Source organism: Rhipicephalus sanguineus, chromosome 11 (genome assembly GCF_013339695.2).
Source record: "Rhipicephalus sanguineus isolate Rsan-2018 chromosome 11, BIME_Rsan_1.4, whole genome shotgun sequence".
Lineage (NCBI taxonomy): Eukaryota > Metazoa > Arthropoda > Arachnida > Ixodida > Ixodidae > Rhipicephalus > Rhipicephalus sanguineus.
Window position 1 is genome coordinate 41,997,902 of NC_051186.1, and position 21,793 is coordinate 42,019,694.

Here is a 21,793-nt window from a genome sequence, read left to right on the forward strand (position 1 = left end):
AGGCTGACGTGCAGGAAAGAAGGATTTGAAGTTTTCTTTTAGGCATTTTATAATAATAGAAGCAACCTGGAAAAAACACTCTCAACTAGTAGACGACGAATAGAAAGCACATTGTTAAACTCTCAACTAGACTGTTACGCGCTGGGACCAGTGCTGAGCAGCTTGCTGTACTTTCTCGCATATATCCTGCCCCTGCAATAACCCACACCCAAACCACATACCACAGAGAAAATGAAAAGAAGAAAACCCTGCTTATTGCCGTGAAGCCACCTTCCTTGCATTATTGTGAAGCAGTACCATAAAGCCAACTTGTGCACCAAAATTCTCGCATAAGCTACACCCCGACTTTAGCAACAAATTTTCTGCGCATTTTGCGTGGGTCATACGCGAGAAAATGTGGTATTGTTGCTTCCTGCATGCAGCTTCTCGTAACACGTGATAGGTTGTACATTGGATCTGTGCCAGTGTGTGTGAAACGCAGATAGTTTTTTTTTTTTTTTTTTCAGCAAAGTTCAATCTTTCACAAAATCCTTCAATAGGTTGATCAATGATACACTCGAGTCTTTTATTAACCTGAGCTCTGACTCGTTCAGTAACACTCTTCTTGTCCTGTCGTAGGACTCCGACGAAATGACCGTCAATTATCCGACGGCGTTCCACCTCATGGCCGACCTCAAAGGTAAGGAGGCTGCGGAGCGTTCGTCGCGCAGGATTGGTGAAGATGTTGTTTCGCTGTTCAATGTGCCATGTCTCGTGTGGCCGTTTTGCTACTAGGTATGGCCGAGAACAATGCGACCTGGAAACGCAAGTCTCATCTACACAGGGATACCATGGTCGCAGCGGCGGCGATTTATCAAGGTTAGGGCATGACTGTCAGTCACCGAGTTCACATTTACTTGTGGTTGTGTATACAGTAGAAGGCCTAATTTAAAAGTGGTATGGCTCACACTTAGACGGGGACAGAGAAACAAGGACGACTCAAACGCTAACTATCAAGAAATGTTTCCTTGAAAGCAGATAAAAGACTTAGGTACAGAACTGGATGAGGTGAGTGTGCATGTCACACGGGCATGACTGCAAGATTATGAGTGCAAGTCAGCGCAGCTGACAGGAGGGGATACAGAGCGCTGATGTGTCCTCTCTTCTGTCCCCTCCTGTCGTTTGCGCTGATTTTCACTCATAATCATGTTGTACCAACATGCCCAATTCTACAGCCATCACTGCAAACTACAGTAAAACCTCGGTAATTTGTACTCGGTTAATTGGGAATCCCGGATAATTTGTATTATTTGCGCGGTCCCAAATTTTTACATGTAAATTTAACCGGATAATTGGTGCGGCCAGTCTGCGACTTCCCGGTTAATTGGCACACTTGGCCGCGACTTCCAAGATATGCAAAGGGTGTTGCGAATCTCGGAGGCTGTAACTAAAACATGCATATTTTTTTTTTTTTTTGATGTACGGATCTCGAAGGCCATGTTTTTTTTTTACCGGAAATACGTCGTAGACGCCATGTTGTAGCAATTGCCAGGCGGCGATGCGTGCGGTTGCGATCATGATCATCATCATCTCAACAGCGATGTTAGCCACTCTAGCGAAGTGAATGTTTTGTGGAGTCTTTGTGCCATTTGGATGTCGGCTGGCGAGCATTGTGCGATTCGGTGCGACTCATGGAGGAAGGAAAAATAAGGAGAGGCCCTGACGTCACATTCGTGAAGCCTCCACATCGCAAACACCCGCATCGCCTCCTAGTGAAGGAGCCTCGAAACATTTCGCGGTTTCCGCCGTGTCGTTTGCAAGCGCATGCGCGATTCGAGCCTTTTTTTTTTTTCGCCGTGCTAGCGCCGAGCGGCGCCGCGGCGCAGTCGATTCACGCATGCTGCTCCTTGTGTGCGTTCTTTAGGAAAGCTACGCAATGCCCAGCTGTTGCGTATGGTTGCGTATACCCGGTGCAAATCGCGTGCACTGCAGAAAGTACCGGGTGTCACTTTTCATGTGTACGTACACGTTCACTTCATTGCTGATCACTAATGCATGGTACTTGCATGCGAAGCTCTCGGGTGTGCGCTCTGTTGCTTCTTACTCATTGTGTCAACTCAGAACACACGTGCACTTTTGTATTTGGCGTCTTACGCGCCGTGCATGACATGCGGCGAAGGCATCGTACGTTTTTAGAGGCTGTGTCGTTCAACGAAAGGGCAATAAACTTATGTTGTTGTTATCGGACTACGTGATGTATGTATTGTGCGGTGCGCGCGCTGCGTGCTTGTTGTTGTGTGTGTACTGGAATTACAAACTTTACGTGCACGATCGCGTATACAATACAGCGGTGTCCTCTTTTCGACGTGAAGTTACGTCAACTATAGGTTGGCGTTGCGCCGAATAGCTACTACGCTCACTCCATATGCACGAACAAAGAACCGCTAATCCGGCAACAGATCGAGAAATCGGGCTACGAGAAAGGGAAGGCCTAACGCCCAGCAGAACGCGTAAGTCACTGCTAGGTGAGTTCGAATACGATGATGCAGGGGCTGAACGGTTTTGATCACGGCACGTACCGGTATTCTGTACTGTTGCACTAAAACGCTCCACGAAGAATTTCAGCACGCCGCGCTCGGGCCTGCCACGCACGAACAGCCTTGTAAACGTCTGCTTGCAACATTTTACTGCGTGCGAACCGCACAATACGCGCTAAGTTTACGCCGGGACTACAAATCTGCGCAGAAGCTAATCACCGCGGAGAGCACGCCGCGGGGCGTCTGCTGTTTTGTTTGCCCCATACCGGTTTGTTTGCCCCATAAATCTGACGTCACTTCCGCCACACTTTTCGCAATGCATTGAAATATTCCTTCCTCCATGGTGCGACTGCTCCATTTGTCTCCTGTCTCCGCTTGAGTGTCTTCATGGAGGCAGGTGGAGGCCACCGTTATTCGACGGTGTTTTGAGCACGCCGGTTTTGTGAAAGAAGAGGCAACCTCCGCTGAGTTTGCTGTCACCGCTGTCACTTGCCCGTTTGATGAAGAAGGGGAGACTCTCTGCGCTCGATATGAGGCTTTGCACGCGGACAAGGAGTGCACTCCAATCGGATTCTCCGAGTACGCAAATGTCGAGTGCACAGTGCAGACGTGTTACGCCGACATCGACAGCGAGATAGCTGCGAGATCGACCGATTCGGTCTCTAATGTTGACAGCGATGACGAGCCCTCCCGAGCACCCCCTTTGGCGGATGTCATCGATGCCTTGAGTGTTGTGCGCAGCTTCGTCGAGTGCAACGGCGGCGAGGCTGAGATGCTGCGCCTCATTGACAGGCTGGAAAATATGACTTTCAGTGCTGGGAACTACCGAACGCGTCAGTCACGCATGGAGGAATTTTTCTCCAAGTAGGCTGACTTGCCACAATAAAGGTGTGACTTCCGTACATCACGTTTTCTGGTTGATTTCTTTGATTTCGCGTTGTTTCGGATAATTGGGAATCCCGCTTAATTAGGATATTTTTCTCGGTCCCGAGGCCTTCGAATTAACGAGGTTTTACTGTATCTAAAATCGACACGAAGGAACGCAAGTTCTTTACCAGATAAACTAACAGAAGGCGTGCTAACACAACGGGTGCCTAACTGCTCAATCATTTTGGCTTCAACTATCTCATGGACTACCTTTTCTTTATTCTTGATGATCACATCAGCTTCATCAAATTCCGGCTGACATGTGCCATAGTGCATGGCCAGAAGACCGTCTGAGTTTCTGACAGTCTGGTCTTGACAGTTAATTTATTGATGGTTAGCGCTTGTGTTGTTGTTCCATCCCTCTCTGAGTGTGCGCTAGTCCACTTACCTTATGTACGAGCAAGCCCAAGCTGTTCTTCAATCTAATACTTTTTTCATGGTGCGTTTTTCATAGGAAAAGGTGCTGCTAAACTATAAAACAGACACATTGCAGGCAGTTCTATCTCATAAAAACTGGAAACAGTACGAAATGCGTGTGGTGCTTTCGTGTGCCTCTTCGGCATCCTCATACTGTATGCCTTGTCCAGTTTGAATTGAATTTACATTCTGGTTTGTGAAAACACTGGAACTATTTCTTGGCGCGAGCGCATCTACTGCAAGTAGTCTCCCTAGCATCCACAGCATTGCACACCATGTGTGAAACGGAGGATAAGCAAGACGTGTGGTTCGAGGAAGGTGTCTTAAGACATTTGGTTGGGTAAAAGATTGTTGCCAATCTCCATACGAGGTCTTCCAAAACGTGCGCAAGAACACGTACATGTGGAAGCCCGACAAACACATAACCGTTGTTCGCCTTCATTAACCTGTTTTTCTGGGACAAACCAGCTTGACTTTTTGCATGTTTTCTCATATAATTACTGACTAGATGAACAGGTTGCCTGAACATTTCTTTCGATCTATAGAAGAAACCAGCAGCCTTATCAACAGACTGTTACGTTTCCCGATATACTCAGTTACAACTTGAGAAAAAAAAACGCCCGCTCCGCCCACACCTATCACTGACCCTCCCACAGAGAATTTGCATAAACATTCCATCCAATAGTGGTTACTCATTTTTGTGATGTCAAGCACTTCGCCAGGGTTCCAGATAGTTGACTTTCTTTATGCAGACATACATTTGAGTCGCTGGTTTTAACTGTTTCCGTACCGCTGAGAAATTGGGTGTTTCTTGTAGGTTGCACAAGATCTTTTTTTGCTGAAGGAACTACTGCACCTAATATTTTATGTAATAAATAAACAAAAAGCAGAACGAATTAATTTTCATTAAAGTTTCATTAAAGAGATGTATGTTATGCGAGCGATATAAATTGCTGCAAAATTGAACAGAGTTTGTAAAGACACCTTTCTATCTACTATGAAAAAATATAACAGTAGTTATGAGATATGTAAAATGTACTGCAGTCTAATAGGCACCATCCCTGAAAAATTGAGGCGTTTTCATTGAACAGAACTTCCCCGATAAAAATCTTACTGAAAGCACTACAATTGAGTGTGTAATGCGGCAAAGCAATTCCTCAATGTAAAGCGTAGCGTAACGTCTCATGTCTTGCAGTAAACTCTTTTTTTTTTTATACTTGGTTTTCTAGTCGCACTTCCATTTCTTACAGTTTCTATAAGTTTCCGTCCTGGCAGGCTGGTGCTGAAGCATGAACTGAGATGACCCGAAGCAAAAAGCGAAGCTGACCGACATTACAGGCTGGTTTGCATCGTCATTGCCCTCAGAGTCAAAGTCTGACCAAAAAGCAGCCTTCTCAGACTCACTGCTGTCCATTAAATCGATAAAATCAGCCGCAAATACACCAAAATGCCGATATCTGCCCTCTTTAGAAGAGCGCGTACACGCCGCATCCGGCGGCAGCCATGTTCACTTTTTACTGAGACAATCGCGCAACTTCGGAGTGTGTTAAAAAATCAAGGCCACGTGAGAAAAAAACTAACTACATAAAAATAAAAGAAATCTATAGCTCTTCTCCTTCACGACGGATGGCGCAGTGCGTCCATGAACGGCGCGGAATGTCTCGAAAGCAGCAATTGAAACCATCGATAGCGGGCTATCGGCATCGATCGCTCTGTGGGCATAGCTTAGATTTTTTCTTGGGTGGTAAACGAGTATAGCTAACATTTAGCAAAGCTTGAAAGTTGAAAGTTTGCGCACCACTAGTCCTGTCCTCTTGTTATGTTACTCTTTTGTGCATTTCGCTCAGCATCTACATTACAAAGGGTATAGCTACTTTGTTTCATAAACTACAGATCGATATTGGTATTTCTATATTTTATACCCTGCGTTTTTTGGGCCTTTTGCATTTTAGCACTATGAAACGTTGAAGTACTAGTCACTGTGTTCCAAATTCTTGTTCCTCTTACTTAAACCTTCCGACCTGTGGTATTGAACAAGGAGAACATTCTTGTGCTTCCATATCCTCGCAGAACTATACGGCAACGAGGACGGAACTATACCAGCCACGTTTCACATCTTGTCTTTTATTGGCTGGAAGCCACATCCATCACAGGTGCGTCATGCGTGCTTAATTAAAGTTTCTTCGTTTGTCTGGCTCCCCCTCTATTTCGTGGCTTTACATTTACCAGTTCTGAAATGGCATTTCCTTTTCTTTCTTGTTTTTTTTTTTCCTTGTCTAGGCCAAGCCAGCAAAGAGAGGAACCCAAACTGTGTCATTGAAGGACCTAGGGTAGGTGCAGGCGACCATACCTTCTTTAGAATTTGATGCGTTCAGGGTGAGATGAAAGAAAAATTGCACGGTAATCTTGGGAAGATGATCGTCAAGATCAAACGGTAACTTTCTGATAGACCTGATGAACTTCTGTACTCACGGACAACTTTTCTTGGCTATGAAGCGAAGGCTACAGAGCCACAATGCACGTATCCTACCGCTAATGAATGTAGTCCCACAATTGCATCTGTATTTTCTGCGTGAGATGTATAAAATACTCCTTCATTTTCTACATGTAGCTTTTTGAGATGGAAGGCAGCGCTCACAAGCGAGATATATGTATTTCTTTTACTTTATACGTTGTCACTTTGCGTTTTTGCGTGCGTGAAAAAGTCGCGCCTTTTACCCGTACCTTAGACGCTAAGCAGCGTTTGCGTCAAAATGCAACGCTAGCCATCGCTTTCCACGGCGTTACGAGACGTGCGCCAAACTGGACTACTTCGCGTAGCAGTACATGTGCAGACACTCCGCCCCATAGCTTTCCCTTCATTGCCAAGAAAAGTTGTCCGCGAGTATAGGCTCCGTTTCTCTCAGTGTTTATTTTGTTACTTGCATAGCAGTGTCTTAGGACAGTTATTTAATTGTGCTCTATTTTTAACAACTTCTTCCCTCCATATTGTTGCTACTAATTCTCGCTGTGAGCATTTGACTTTAGTAATACTTCTTTGCCTTTAGAATTGGCCACCCACCAAGTCTTTGCATCTGATTACTTAGTCTGTTTGATTACAGATAGATAGACAAAACGTTGCTGATAAGTCTGCTTGATTGCAGATAGATAAGTGCAAATTTGCTGATAGTACGTTCTAGGAATGACATTTGCATTGCACTAATTAAAAACTCTTGTCATTCTGAAGAAGACAAGCAAAGAGAGTTACCCCACAAAGTCCTCGCATCGGATTACCCAGTCTGTTTGATTACAGATAGAGAGACACAAAGCGGATGATATGTTGCAGGAATGCTAATCACATTGCATTAATTAAAAAATTCTTGTGTTGACGAAGACAAGCAAAAAGAAACGTTCCGTCCTGTCAGGCATTCTAGATTATTACTTCGTCTCTGTATCGCCCATGAATTATCTAGCTTTGTTTGCATTTACTAAACGTTATCTTTTTATTTTCTCTGTTATGACGATTTCAGGTCTCTCTTAGATCCAGCCAGCAAGACGTAGCCTCACTCTCGGCAAGTAACAAGTTCCAGCACGTCCTGTACTGTATAGATTACACTCTCATTTGTGTTCTCAGGTGTATGACCCGCAAATAAAGACACAGGACTAGTGCTGCAGAAATTGTGCGCCGTTACTTGCAGTTCGTTTGCACAGGCAGATGTAAAATGTTCAAACTACATCTTTGTCTCTCACCCGATGCTAAAATTCTGCTGCCAACTGTCTGGATCTTACACAGAGTGATAAAGCGTTGAAGGGTTATGCTGCCACATGAAATGGATCTCAGTACTTTCTTTCTTGTGCTGTGTACTTTTGATAAGTACAGGAATGAAGAGGTGACAACCATCGATGGTGCACAAACTTACAACTGGTGTACTTATATTGTTTAATGTAAAGCATATGGAGCCGATAGGTGGAGCAAGAGAGGGTGAAAGACTGAAAACACAAGACATAAAAAAAGCCAATGAATCATAATGAAACCAAAAAGGTCACCCGTTCCCTTATGCATTCGCCTAAGACTTGAAGGCGAAAGTTATCTTCGTTTTCTTTTCAGAGGGTTGTATTGATCCCCTCTGAAATTTTGCTGCACCTCATGTGGTTTCGCACTGATTCCTGGATCGGAGGTGCTGCATGCTTCCTGCACATTACGGGGTTTTGCAGTGCCTCCAGGATTGGCCCACATCTGACCAAGTGGCGATGTCATGTGTTGACATCATCGTGATGATATGTGATGACATATTGGCGATCTGTGAAGTCATGACGACGCCACATGACAGCATCACATGATATTTTCCTGCATCACTTCGTGTTCGCACTGCCGCCAACGGCCACTTTTCGCACTTGATGAGGCATCTAAGGCCTTAATAGCTAATGCCGGCCTAAACTTGCAAGCATCGGCTTCTTTCTAGTCTTAGATTCTAGGCTTGGGAAGGCGGAGGCGGGAGAGGAGCGTTGTAACCAAATTGGAAGAGGGGAGTGCAGGGTGGCAGGATGAGCTTTCGATCTTATCGAACTGTAGTCCTTAGGTGAAAATTGGGAAGGTGGAGGGGGGTGGGGGCGTTAACACATACTGTTGCGCTCATTATGGCTATGCCAGTGAGCTCAACCCTTAGTTGTGACATGGTCTACGTATTTTATGAAGAAACAAGTGGCGAGGAGGGGACAGCGCCTGTAGGAAGGGTGGTGAAGGCGAGAAATAAATCACTCTCTCCTCTTTGAACTCACAACTGTGGTCCCCTGAAACTGCGGAGTGCACCCACATGTGCTCACATGCACTGCCAGGAAGCCATCTTTGCCATTACGAACGTTATTGGTGTGCTCACGTAGGCGCTCGTTTAGGCACCTGCCTGTCTGACCCACGTAACACACCCCGCAATACTAGGGGATCCTGTATACCACGCCTTGCACACAGTTGCACACAGTTGTAGGTAAGGTAAAGGATTAGCAAGCGCGCATAATCGGTGAGGCTGCGCAGATGGTGCGAGGAAGGAGCGGGTGCGTAAGCTAACCATCGGGATTGCACTATCTGACAGAGAGAGGGCGCGAATTTATTAGAAGGCAGAGAGGTCGGCCTGAGCTTGGGCGCTCTAGCCTGCTAGTCTGCACAGGGGAAAGGGGCAGAAAGAGTGAGGAAGATGATGATGGGGACAGGAAGACAGAGCCCTGTTTCTTAGAATGCGGGGGTTTGTGCAGCAGGCCACTTTGATTGTTAATGTCTTGTGGTGGTTTCCTGTCACTGCATTTTCTTCCTGTTGTTTTCTGTTTTTTACTGTTCTTCATTTTTCTTATTGGTGCTGCAAATACTTACATGATGCTGTCATCTCAATAAGAATTCAGTTGGAAGTCAGCGCTTGTCCTGTGTGTTTTCTTTCCGTCGCTCTGCGTTTTTGCGCGGTATGTACAACCAACTAGCCCATTCAGCTAATTTACCAAGTTTCAGCCCACGCATCTTGCTACTGGTTCAGTCAGTTTCAGTGGCGACCGCAGAATCGTATGATTTAAAACTACCGCGCGTAACGGAAAAAAAAAAAAAACTCGGCAGCTAGCGCCATCTTCACGCCGGGCGGCAAAGCTCGGTGACCGAGTTTCCCGTTTGCGGATGCCGGAGGCGCAGTGGGTCTTTTCGAGTAGGTGTTTATGTGCCAGCCCTGCTGCACGCCTCGTCGTCGTGTTCCTCGTCGCTGCTCGAGGAGTACGTGGGGGTGGGGTGTCGGCGCCGCCACTAGGGCCTGCTCGTGCGTGCGAGAGAGAGTGAACGCGAGAAACAAACATAAACAAGAAAGTGTGTGTGTGCGTGTGTACCCTGGGGTGCTGCTCCCGCGAACCGTGGGCCCGAAACCACCTGAAAGGCGCGACGACCCTTCCTTTTCACGGCTACCGATGGCGACGTGCAGCGAAACGGTGGACGACGCAACTGCGGGCCCGGCAACTGCACCAGAAACCTTGACCGTTACGCACGAACTCAAGAACGGTGAGTCGCCGTGGCTGCTGCTGCCAACTGTCTTTCCTGCCGTCCAAATAACGCCGGCGCGCCCGCTTGGCGCCGCTAGGACAGTTGTCTCGTCGAGAGGTCTGCTAGCCTTGTTGTAGTAGTGAACGCGGGTTTCCTGTAACTTTGGGCGCGATTCAACCGCCCCCCGTTTCTTTTACTCTTTCGTGTTTCTTCGAAACGCTCGCGCTGGCGCTAGACCGGTGCCGGCGTCGCACCCTTGAATCAAACAAACGACATTCTCGACTTTGGTTTAACGCACTACCCGCGGTGTCGCAAATTGCCGCGCCGCGAGCCCCCAAACATCCGCGTCGTCTGTTTAGGGTGTGCAGTGTCGTCTGCTATCTCGGCGCGCTTTTTTTTTTTTTTTGTCGTTATTTGCTGATCAAGCGTCCGTTGCATTCACAATCTATGGTCGGCTACAACCTAAGAACAAATGTAAGCTCCGCCCACAGCCGCTGCTGTCCCACACAGAAATAAATATTCCGTAATCGGATTGCATGCGCTCAATTCTCCGACGTTCCGGCATTTAGGCTACATGGTTTTACGGACACATGTTCGTGTTGCTGGTTATTGGCCCCAAAACTTGAACTTCCTAGACAATTTCAGCTGAGATTCCGGCATAACTATTCGGGGGCACGTAACATTTTAAGCTGGCACGACGAGCTTTTAATTTGAAATGTGCGTAGTATTATACGAACAGCGAAAAACTACTCATGGCCAAACTGGAAAGCACCTAGCACGACACACTTTCACAGATGATTGGCAGGCGCACCGCAGTTATGGGGGTGAAGTTTGTGTTTACGCTTAGGTTGTAACCGACTGGAAAGCCTCGAAAGGACAGCCAGATATCGCATTGGGAGTTTCTTGAGCGGGCGACGTATGTATGGGCGAGTTTCGCTTCTCTCTTTTATTTTTTTCAACTGAAGTTCCCGGGGCCGTACGTGTAGGTGCGGGGGCAACTGTTGCACACATGTGGCTTTGGCGTGCGCTCGCCGTTTTGCTTGTTCTTGATTGCGTGCGTTCCCCGCGTTGCTTTTATTTTTCGTTGTTTTTATCGAACCTTCCGCCGCTGCCATCGCGCCTCATTCGTCGATCCGCTGCAGCTCTCCTGGTTTGTAGTACAGTAGTACATTCATCTTATTTCCTGTCGTGTGCTGAGACCGCGTTGGTTTGGAAGTGTGTGTGTGAGGGAGGGGGGCGGGGGGTGGATCCAAGGCTGTTTGAAGAAGACGCTACGTCCTTGACATCGCCGCTGGACTCCGACCGCTCTGCGCGCGCGCTTTCTGTCTGTTTTTGTATATTTGATACAAGCGGTGATCGCTTCGAGTAGGTTCAAGCCGCGGTGGCTTATCTGTTTCGATAAGCGTTTGCAAAGGAAATGAAGGGGCCGGAAGGGTGGTCTGCGTGACTTCTTTTTTGTCGTTCAGGCTTGAAGCGTGAAAGGACACGCTTTTTTTCTTTTTTTCTCGCTATCTCACTCTATTGTAATAAAAGCTTAATTGTAAGGCTCCTTTTCTAATGAATGGTGCCCGGATGCGCCGTTCGCGACGTCATTACTAGAGGCTGGACTTTTAGGCACTAAAAAAAAAAAAGTGTGTTTTAGGCGCCAAGAATAGGCAGGCAAAAACACGTTCTAGGACCTCAACGTCGTACATGTAGGCCCAATAAATTTTTACAGAAATTCAAATAACTTCCAAAATAAAGACGTGCGCGACCTGTATGGAAAGCAAAAGATGTTCCTGTTTATGATGGCACAAAGGCGACAGCTGTTGAACATTGCCGTGCAGTTGTCCTTTTTCTCGCACGGTTCGCAAAAATTACGATGTCGGTGGTTGTGAAAGAAAAATCAGCGTTGTCCGTGAGCGAAAATTCGAGATAGTTGCAAATCATTCAATAATGAATATGTTCGGTGTGCGTGAGAATTGAACCCAGGCCTTCTGCGTGGCAAGCAGGTGCTCTCCCTCGGGGCCACGCCAGTGCTTGAAACGTCTTCGTAAAAAAAAAAATAAATAAACGCTATATATGGCTGTGATGTAGTGGATGGAGTCTCATTAACGCATTTAATATTGCGTTACATAATCACAGAATGACACCGGGCGACAAAACAAGTGAATTTAATAACGAGTAGGTGGTTTGAAGCTGCCAACCCATTACAAAGTGTGCATCTGTTGAGACGCGCGTGGCACCTTACGGACTTGTAGTGGGCAAAAGTGAGAAATATGGCGTACTGTGCACTTCGCAACTCCACACCCAGTAGTCATACTAGGATAGTTTGAAACGGCCAATGTTACGCGCAGAATTGTTCCTTTCCTTGCAGCACGGTTTAAGGCGATGCGCACGGGGCCCCCGATTACGTTATGACGTTCTACTCTTGAATGCGAAGCTCAAGCATTTTCCAAGTTTTTCTCTAACTAGGAGAGTCAAGTGCCCACTGTCAAATCAACACATTCCTCGGTATGGGCGTAGCGAGGGGGGTTCAAACCCCCCTCCCCCCGAATTTTTTCAGTTTTGCTTGCGCATATGTACACACGCACATACAAACGCACGCACGAACATACATATAGTTGAACCCCCCCCCCCGAAAAAAATTCCTGGCTACGCCCCTGTTCCTCGGTCTCTTTTCTTTAAGCATGGCTCATAACAGGCCCGTAGCCAGGCGGGGGGGGGGGGGGGGGGGGAGGCCCAGCCCCCCCCTCGTAATTTTGATGACACATGGTGTTTTATCGAAAATAAATAATGAAAATAGGCGTTTTTCCCAAATAGTCAAGGTTTTCAGCAAGTGCCCCCCCCCCCCCCCCCCCCCGAAAAAAATTCCTGGCTACGGGCCTGGCTCATAAGGGCAGCACAGGAGCAGGTAGCCAGACCGCTAAAAGACCAGAAGGGAGGGATGCCTCGTATTTCTCCCCTGTCGATGAACACCTTAAGAAATAAACTACAGCAAACCAAAATCCTCGTGCACATCACATCTTTCTTTCTTTTGCTCTTCACTTTCCTCTCCCCTTACGGCTCTCCACTGTTTCGCGTTCGCCAACCGCTCGCGCCATGTGAGCGCGGCGGCGTACGGTGGCCGGCGCGTCCCGTTTCGCTGCTGCTAGCGGTTGTTTTCTGGAAGTAGGTTGAACTATAGAGGACTAGGTTGAACCCCATAGAGTTGGGAACAGTAAATTTTGCCCAGAAACATAAATAACATTCTCAAGCGGCACTTGAAAGCGAGATTTGAGGTTAAATAGCGTTCACACAGGCGCCGGCTAGGCACTTGTAGGCATTTAGGCACAAACGCCAAAAATAGGCATTTATAGGCACTATAAAAACACTATAAAAGCCCTTCTTAACCTCTAATTCATGCTCATATATCGAAATTAGGCAATATGAACGCAAGGAACAAAATAGGCTGTTTCGTAAAATCCGGTCTGTAGTCATTACCGTATACATTACTTTCTTAGATGGCGCATTTAGGTTAGGTGATTAGAGAATAAAAGTTGTGCAGTGAAAACTATCATATCTGGTTACAAAGACTTGAAGCTGCGCTTCAGTATTACAAATATGTCCTTCTGTTATTAATTGGGAGGTCTTGAGGCCATAGTCGTGCGCACAGGAAGAGCAGGGAGGGGGGCCATCTCCCCCCCCCCTTTTTTTTAAATATTTTTGGCGTTATCAGAATGTACAGGCAATGAGAATTGTGACGCTCAAAAATTTACGCCTCGGTCTGTTTCTGTTCAAAAGTTGTGGTCTTTTTCATAACTGCCCTCAAACCGAAAATGGCATGTTTAGAAAGCAATTCTTGTTTTTTACCGATACCTGACTTTCGGTGGTTGCTCTATTCCGAGAGAGCTTTGAAAAAATAATTATTTGAATAAATCAGTATTCAATATTTTAATAAATCAGCATGCTTCTTTCTTGAACATTAACCTGCGCAATGAACTAGGATAATAGGAAATGATGAAAAAGCTGTCATGTTGTAGAATCTAGATTGACATGCAGACCTATAAAATGAGACAATTTTGGTTTTGGGGCTATAATGTACTCAATAATGATGACGGCGCAAGAATCCTAGGTCGTTGCACAGCCTACCTAAGCAGTTGTAGTACTGCCAAGCCATTTTCTTTTCGTATGGTAAGATTGATAGTCATGATTGTAGGCATGATGGGTGTATTTTGGGTAATTTTGGCAATTATAATATAATTAGATTTACTTTTTTTTTACTTGACACACCTGAAATGTGTTTCTAAACTACCCTCCTCGGAGCAGATACAAAGCAATCAATTTTAGGTCAAAGCCTAAAACAAAAAAAATTTAATAGGTAGCGGTGTAGGGTGGGGATAGAAAGAAACGCGAACAGTGCGGCATCTACATCCTCTGCTGCTTGGCAATTCTTTTGAAGCGGTTGTAGCCTGGATGGTAATAAGAGTCATCCATGATACGATCAAGAACCATTCTAGCGTATTGTTATTGCCACCAAGGTCAGAGCGTGATGAAAACACCGCGCCGCGCTGTTCGCGTTTCTTTCCATCCCTCCTATACCTCATGCAATGTAAAACGGCGTATTGAGCAAATATTGAACAAATTGCATTTTTAAAAACACACCGATGTCACCTTATTTAATTGATTTCGCTGTTTGGTGTTCAATGAACTGTGAACGGAGGCAAACATAAAGCCCGCATTTGCAGCCGTACGTAATATTTTTTTTCCCATGGTCCAACGCGAAGGCAAGCACTGACAAATCAACTGGACGATATAGAAGAGATCTGCTTGCAGCGGCCAGGCCAGATCACATACGCCTCGCCATAAACCACATATATACTGCATTCCAGCGCGTCTTCTTCGTTTTCGTTCGCTCTGCCTCGCTTTTGGCGGACGGCTGTTGCGAAATCCCGCATCATACGAAGTCAATTATGCCTCTGTCATTCCGCCCTGACCATTTTATAACAACATTAAAGGGGTACTGACACGAAAAATTTCAATTGCCTTGATTTTTTTTTTTTGCATCAAATGAAAGGTCAAGTCCTCAAATGCCTAGAGAGTGTTCTAGTAAGCGTGTGTGCACCCTGAAAAAGTGATTACAGTATGTTTTTAAAACCTAGTTTCGGTTCCTACTGTACCCTGACGTCACAACACGGTATCAGCCTCTCGTCACGTGCTCGCGGAAGATGTCGTTACGTTTCCACGGCCGCTCCGCTCCGTGGCTCCATTTCTGACGCACAAGCCGCCATTTTGAACGTTGTTGGTGACGCGCGAACGGCAATTTTGAATGTTTCGGTAGCTACAGACGTCAGCACAACTAGCCATACTGGTGCGTGAAGTCACCAGAATCGACACCGTTGCCTGACGCCACGATAGTGTCGATGTCAGTAGGTGCGTCATGAGAAAAATCGACTTTAACGTCAACGTAAAATATCTTATCAGCGTTTGCTGAGCTTCACACTCTGTATACATTACATTAAAGTGGAGTTGGGCGAAAAATAAATGAAATTGAAATTAAAAAAAAAAAATATCTGTGCCCTGCCTGCACCACCTAAGTATCTCAGGCCAACACTCTGTATACAGGAGATTTTTACGGCAGAGTTAACTAAGCCTTCGAAAATTGGTGTCGGTACCCCTTTAACCACAAACTGCATTCCACCGCGTACTCTTCGTTCGCCCTGCCTCGCTTTGGCGAACTGCTGTTGCGAAAGCCCGCGTCCTACGAAGTCAATTATGCCTCTGGCTTTCTTCCCTGACTGTTTCGTAACAACATTAAGCGAACCATATTCATTTTTTTTTTGTTGCTTTTAGTGCGCCATCAATTATACACGGCCGTGGACTCTTGCGATGTTGGCGTTGTTGTGCGCTCTCCCTGTCGTCTGCGCATGCGCTGCACGCGTGTTACGGAATACCCAGAAACGCGAATCGGGATGTGTTACCGACAAAAAAATAGCAAAAAAGCAATAAAAACAAGAAAAAAACAGAGGGGGGTATACAAAAAAAGCAAAAGAAAAAAAAACAAGAGAGGGGGGGCGGTAAAGAAAAAGAAAGAATCGGTGGCTACATAACGTTAGAATTTGAGAGGAAAACGCCGTACTACGCACCCATGTTGTACGAGAAAAAAAAAAAGAGAATATGTGTGACTTTCGGTGGGCACTGACTCAACTGACTGGCCACGTATATGAATCTCTTTTAAGAGACACGTGAACTTTTTTTTTTTTGGGGGGGGGGCGCCACGACTTTCTGACGAGAGTATAAACGAAGATTTATTAACCCCTTCCCCCCACCCCCATTAAAAAATCACTAAAAGAAGCGAAATTATTTTTCGCTCTTCCGACGTATTGTTCCTTTGGGTTTTCCCGTCGGTGTTGATTATTTGGAAAAGTATTTAAGCTTATTCGGTAATTCGAATGTGCGCTAGTCGATTAGAAATTTTCGAGTATTCACACACCCCTCTGTCCCGTCCGTTTTTTTTTTTTTTTTCAACTGTTAATGCAGGTTGATTCCTTTAGAACTTAGCTATTTCAATGGGCTGTAGTTTTGTTACGAATTACCCGATTTTAATGCTGTTTGCGGCAAAAGATTCAGGAAGGACGAAACTTTAATTGTCCGTCCAGTTTTTTTTTATGTATAACGCCGAAAAAGTATTAGGGAAGTTGCAAACATCACTGCCGATGCATTGCGGAGTGCTGCAGCCAACATGGAGCGGCGAGTTCGGTTATGCTTACGCCAGGAGGGTGGGCGTTTTCAACACCTGCTGTTGGGTGAGTGATTTTAAACCTTTACAACCTTTACAAACCTATACTAGTCACGTTTGGTATGCCACATGGTAATCGGAGTTTTTAACAACGTTTTATAGGCACAAGCCATCCCCCCTGGTATAGCATTTCGCGGTTCTCGTTGTTTGTTATTCTTTTCTTTTTCTGCGTTGCACATCAAAAAAAAAAAAAAAACGGGACGGTCCATTACATTTTCATCTTTCCTAAATGTTTTGGCACAAACCGCATTAAAATCGGATACTTTCTGACAAAACCACAGGCAAATGTTCTACAGGCAAATGGCCAGTTCTAAAAGAATCACCCTATATGATTGTGCATGCAACTTTTTGTATTTCCTTGCTTCTGTTCTGTCGAAACAAAGAGCTTCCATTTCGCCCAAACTAACCGCTTCCTTTATTATTATCTGCCGGCTCGACCGCGACGTCCTGAACAGAGCTTTGTCAAGATCTCTATAAGCTAGCTTTTCCATAGAGTCCCTTTGTCGTCTCGACAACAGCGTTACCAAACGGTTGCGCAAAGAACGCACCGTATCGGCCAGTAAATGTTCAGCGCATAGAAGAAGGTCATTGGGACATAGATGGACGCAACTGTGGGAGGGGGAAAGGAAGGCGTGAAAATGAGAAAAAGGAGGAAGGAGATAGGAAAAGGTATAATAAAGATATAATAAGGAACAAGAATGCGACAGAAAACTCACCGGTTCCCTTATACGCATTAACCTAAGACGACTCGAAGGTGAAAGCCATCTTATTTTTCATCTCGGACGATGTAACGATCTTTCCCCGGCCCCCTCCGAAAGCTTTCTGCACTTAACGTGGTTTTGTACTTCCTCCGTGATCGATCGGCGCAACTTTGGCCAAGCAACCATGTCAAGTGATGACGTCATCATGTGACATCACGCTGTGTGACGTCACATTGTGTCTTGCAATTTATCATTGGAATAAACTACCAAGCGATATTGCGATTGCGCGCGATCACGACACATTTGTTAACAACTAACATTGTGTCCTGCAATTTATCATTGGAATAAACTACCAAGCGATATTGCGATTGCGCGCGATCACGACACATTTGTTAACAAATTGAAGGTGTTGTGGAACGTAGAGTTGCAAAATTTTGTAGCTTTCTTTTGTCAAGTTTAGTTCCAATAATACCAGTAATATTCCATGCCTTGTTTCATGCCTCAATTAGTACTGCTTTGCATTGCCATGTTTTCTTTGTATGCGGACTTGTTGCGCTTTTTGGATTGCTGCTTTTTTTTTCTTTTTTCGTGCTCTGTTTACATATTTCTTTTGTGAACGTAACGCAGTATTATTGTAACCATGACCAGGATTTGGGGACATGTGCACGTAGCGCCATCTCTGGTCGATGACAGCGGTGGCCTGCCGTAACTAAATTGGCGATAGGCGAAAAAAATTATATCTTACGAAAGAATCTAGTTATCAAAAACGACTCTCGGTTCTATACAGTAGAGACTTATTTCAATATTCTGGTAAAATTACAGTATCGCACTACGAACCGGGTGGCTTCCCAGAGTGTCTAATATTTAACAATGGGGCCCCATGTGTTTCTAATGGGCGGTGTTCAAATGTCCTGGGAAGCCACACGCTTTTTAGTGCAATAATGCAATTTTGCCAAAATGTTCCAGTAGGTCTCTGCTGTATAGAACCCGGAGTCGTTTTTGATAACTAGCTTTTTTCAAGAGACATGATTTTTTTTTCGCCCATTTCCCATTCAGGTATGGCCGGACGTCGTTGCTGCCGCCGAGAGATGGCGCTACGTAGAGATGTCCCCAAATCCTTGGAATGCTACGCCCCCCCCCCCCCCCCACTTTGTAATGGCCACATGGGCCCTTAAAGTATATGAATAAATGAATAGTGACGTCATAATTACGTTACTAATTCTGGCGATCTGTGACTTCGAGATTACGTCATATTGGCACGTCATCACTTGGTGATTTTTCGCATCACTCGTGTTGACGCCGCCAACGCGGGCGTTCAATTTTCGCGTTTGGTGAGGCGTCTAAGGCTTTTGCCTTAATAAATAGAAAATAAAAGAATAATAAGATAATAAAGAATAAAGGAAAAAGGAATAAGGAAAGAATGCAAAGAACGAGAGAGATAGATAGATAATAAAGAACCGTTTCGGAACACCCCATGGCAACGGAACTCTAAATGCGTATGATCCGGGCGATTGAATAAATGAATAGAGAGAAGAGGAAAAAAAAAAGAACTAAGGAAGGGAAATACGAGAAACAGGCAGGAAAGGTGCGTTTCCAGAGACGATCGCATACGGTTTACCTTGATTCCGGGAAAGAAATCGTCCGAGTCGGTTGCTTCGACCTTTCGGGAGTCGTCCCGTCTTGCGCACTCTTATTTCGTAAGCTTTTTCGGTGTCCCTAATCCGTTCTTTCTTCTCTCCTTCTTTCTCTTTCTTCCTTTGTTTCTATCTGCCATTCTTTACTTATAATCTTTCTCTCTTTCTTTCTTTTCACTCGTTCCCTTGTCCTGTATTTTTTATTTCCTTCTCTCTTTCTTTCTTTACTTTTTCCTTTCTATCTCTCTATTTGTTTCCCTCGCTTTTCCTTTTTCCCTATCTCTCTCTCATTCTAACTTCCTTCCTTTCTTTCTTTCCTTCTTCATGTTGTTGATGCTCATATGGCGTTTTGTTAGTTTTGTTTTGTGTTTTCGCTTTGTACCCGCCGGGCTCCGTGTCCTTCCCTACATTACCGGCGCTGAGATGGCGATTAGCGTATAAACAGTTTTCCTTCCTGCATATATATATATATATATATATATATATATATATATATATATATATATATATATATATATATATATATATATATATATATATATATATATATTGTAAGGAAGATAGCGCCGCTATTGCAAGGGCGCGCGCTAGGCAAGCGGGAAGAGGAGAAAGACGAGGCAGAGAATAGAACAGATGGCGGATGTTCTCGCGCGGTGGTCCCTAGATGGTCCTGCAATGTACATTGTACCAGATACAGACTTTATTACTGCATCTAGATTCCGAAAATACGCATTACATCAGGATTCCATGAAAGCAAGATTACCACAGCAAGAATATGGTCACCTTTCTTTTCCTTGGAACAATAAATGGTGTCCCTCTCGTAAATTGGAGGTGTCCCTTACTAAACTTCGATGCCGTATTCCTCCTCTAAATTTTTATTTACACAGGGCTGGTCTGGTTCCGTCCCCTCTTCGCTTTTTATGTCAAGAGCCTGAAAACATTGATCACTTTTTAATACATTGCCGTCGTTTCTCTAGTCACAGGAAAAAACATTTCGAATATTTATTCAGAAATTTGAACATTCCTCTAGATTCTGCAAATATTCTTTCCCTTGGGGCGTCTTCTCTGGGCCACAGCAACAGGAACGTTTGCATAGCTGTCTGCGAATTTCTTCGAGACACAAGAAGAGTTCCTTATTAAGTTATTTCCTATTGCAATTTGGTATTTTATAATTCTTTTCTCTAATTGATTATTTTCGATATTACGGTTCTTTTCTCATTCTATTGGCACATAACCCAAAGATTCTTATTTTATTTTCAATACTCGCTTGTAGTCCGATTAATTCAATTACTTGTGCCTAAATTTTAAATTTCCATGTAATATTTACCGCCGGTTTCATGGCCAATCCCCCTTTGTGGGTAAGAGCCACTAGAAGTGGATCAAGCAAGCAAGCAAGCCGGCCTAGCGAACAGGCGTTGTGTCTATTTGTCTCGTCATTACAATGGCGCAGTCTACGCAACACGAACCTTAAGTGCGTACTCGTAGGTCATCGGCGCAGCGGGCCTTCCATCGAAGGAACGCCCACGATCATGCAGCCCGCGTCCCAACTGCCGGAAGAACCTATGCCACCACTCAAGGACGGCGTCCAGGCCTCCTCGGTGGCTCCAGGGCAGGCATATCCCGGCGACGCCAAGACAGCGCACGACCCTGTCGAGCACCCCAGCAACGATAAAGTGGTTCTCGCACTTGACCTGCGGGGTGCCTTCGACAATGTGACCCACGAGATTATCCTATCCCACTTGTCGCAAACGGGCTGTGGGCGTAATACTTTCCGTTATATCAAACAATTCCTCACAAATCGGCAATCCTATATTCGGCTACAAGACACAGAACATGGGCCATATCAGTTAGGCACACGAGGGACCCCACAGGGAGCGGTTTGTCCCCATTATTATTTAATCTGGCCATGATGAAGCTCCCTACCCAGTTGGCTGAGGTCGCCGGTGTTCAGCACGCGCTGTATGCGGACGACATCACCATCTGGGCAACACAAGGATCGGTTGGAGAGATCGAGACCAACCTGCAACAAGCGGCAGCTATTGTGGACGAATACGCTCGTCGCTGTGGTCTTGAGTGCTCCCCGAGCAAATCGGAATTCGTGCACCTTCGCCCCAACTCGAAGTGCACAACCAAAATTGCCCTCTATCTACTTAGCGGACCGATACCCGAACGCGAGGAAATCCGCGTGTTGGGGCTTTTCATTCATCAAAGGCGCAAAATTGACACTACCCTACACAAGATACGAATGGTGGGTGACCAGGTGGGCCGTATGGTTCGTCGGGCATCCAATAAAAGGGGGGGACTACGATGCAAAGATGCCCTGCGGCTGGCTAATGCGTTCGTCACCAGCCGAATTTTATATTCGGCTCCCTACACTCTAAGCCAAAAGAGAGCAACGGGGGTATAGGGGTTCCTCCTTTGAGGGAGCAAGTGCTTTGCCACTCCCATTACTCTCCTAAAAGGAGCAACGGCAAGGGGAGGAACCGTTGCTCTCCTTGAAGACCAACTGTTACTCCTTCCTGATGCTCCTCAAGGGAGCAACGGATGCTCCTTCCCGTTACTCCTTAGTTTCTTCTTGGGCCGAAAAAAAAAATTCGTTTTTGATTGACTTCTAGAGCACATTGAGGTTTATACACATATTTGTTTGGATGTACAAATGATACACAGACATCTCGTTCAGAAAGAAATTTCAGAAAATTTGCAACAAACACACAGGATTCGAACTCGCGACCACCTAATCACCATGCGCGCACGCTAACCACTGCGCCACCAAACGCTACGGCGCCGTCTGAAAGGAAACGGGGTTATGTAGGTACCGACGGGTCGTTGCGCGTTCTGACGTGTTAGTGAAATGA

At 45.5% G+C, this 21,793-nt stretch overlaps 2 protein-coding genes across 2 annotated transcripts in view; both read left to right on the plus strand.

Annotated features, from left to right (window-relative positions):
- LOC119375562 (arginine-hydroxylase NDUFAF5, mitochondrial) overlaps positions 1–7,517 on the plus strand; it is a 129,716-nt gene extending 122,199 nt beyond the window's left edge. The window contains exons 10-14 of the mRNA XM_037645768.2: positions 619–679; positions 775–858; positions 5,931–6,013; positions 6,141–6,190; positions 7,370–7,517. Coding sequence (XP_037501696.1) covers positions 619–679; positions 775–858; positions 5,931–6,013; positions 6,141–6,190; positions 7,370–7,400 — 309 coding nt within the window. The 3' untranslated portion in view covers positions 7,401–7,517. The remainder of the gene's footprint in view (positions 1–618; positions 680–774; positions 859–5,930; positions 6,014–6,140; positions 6,191–7,369) is intronic.
- Positions 7,518–9,537: 2,020 nt separating this feature from the next.
- The window catches only part of LOC119373230 (ribosomal protein S6 kinase alpha-5), a 225,243-nt gene continuing 212,987 nt past the window's right edge, over positions 9,538–21,793 (plus strand). The window contains exon 1 of the mRNA XM_037643240.2: positions 9,538–9,864. Coding sequence (XP_037499168.2) covers positions 9,774–9,864 — 91 coding nt within the window. The 5' untranslated portion in view covers positions 9,538–9,773. The remainder of the gene's footprint in view (positions 9,865–21,793) is intronic.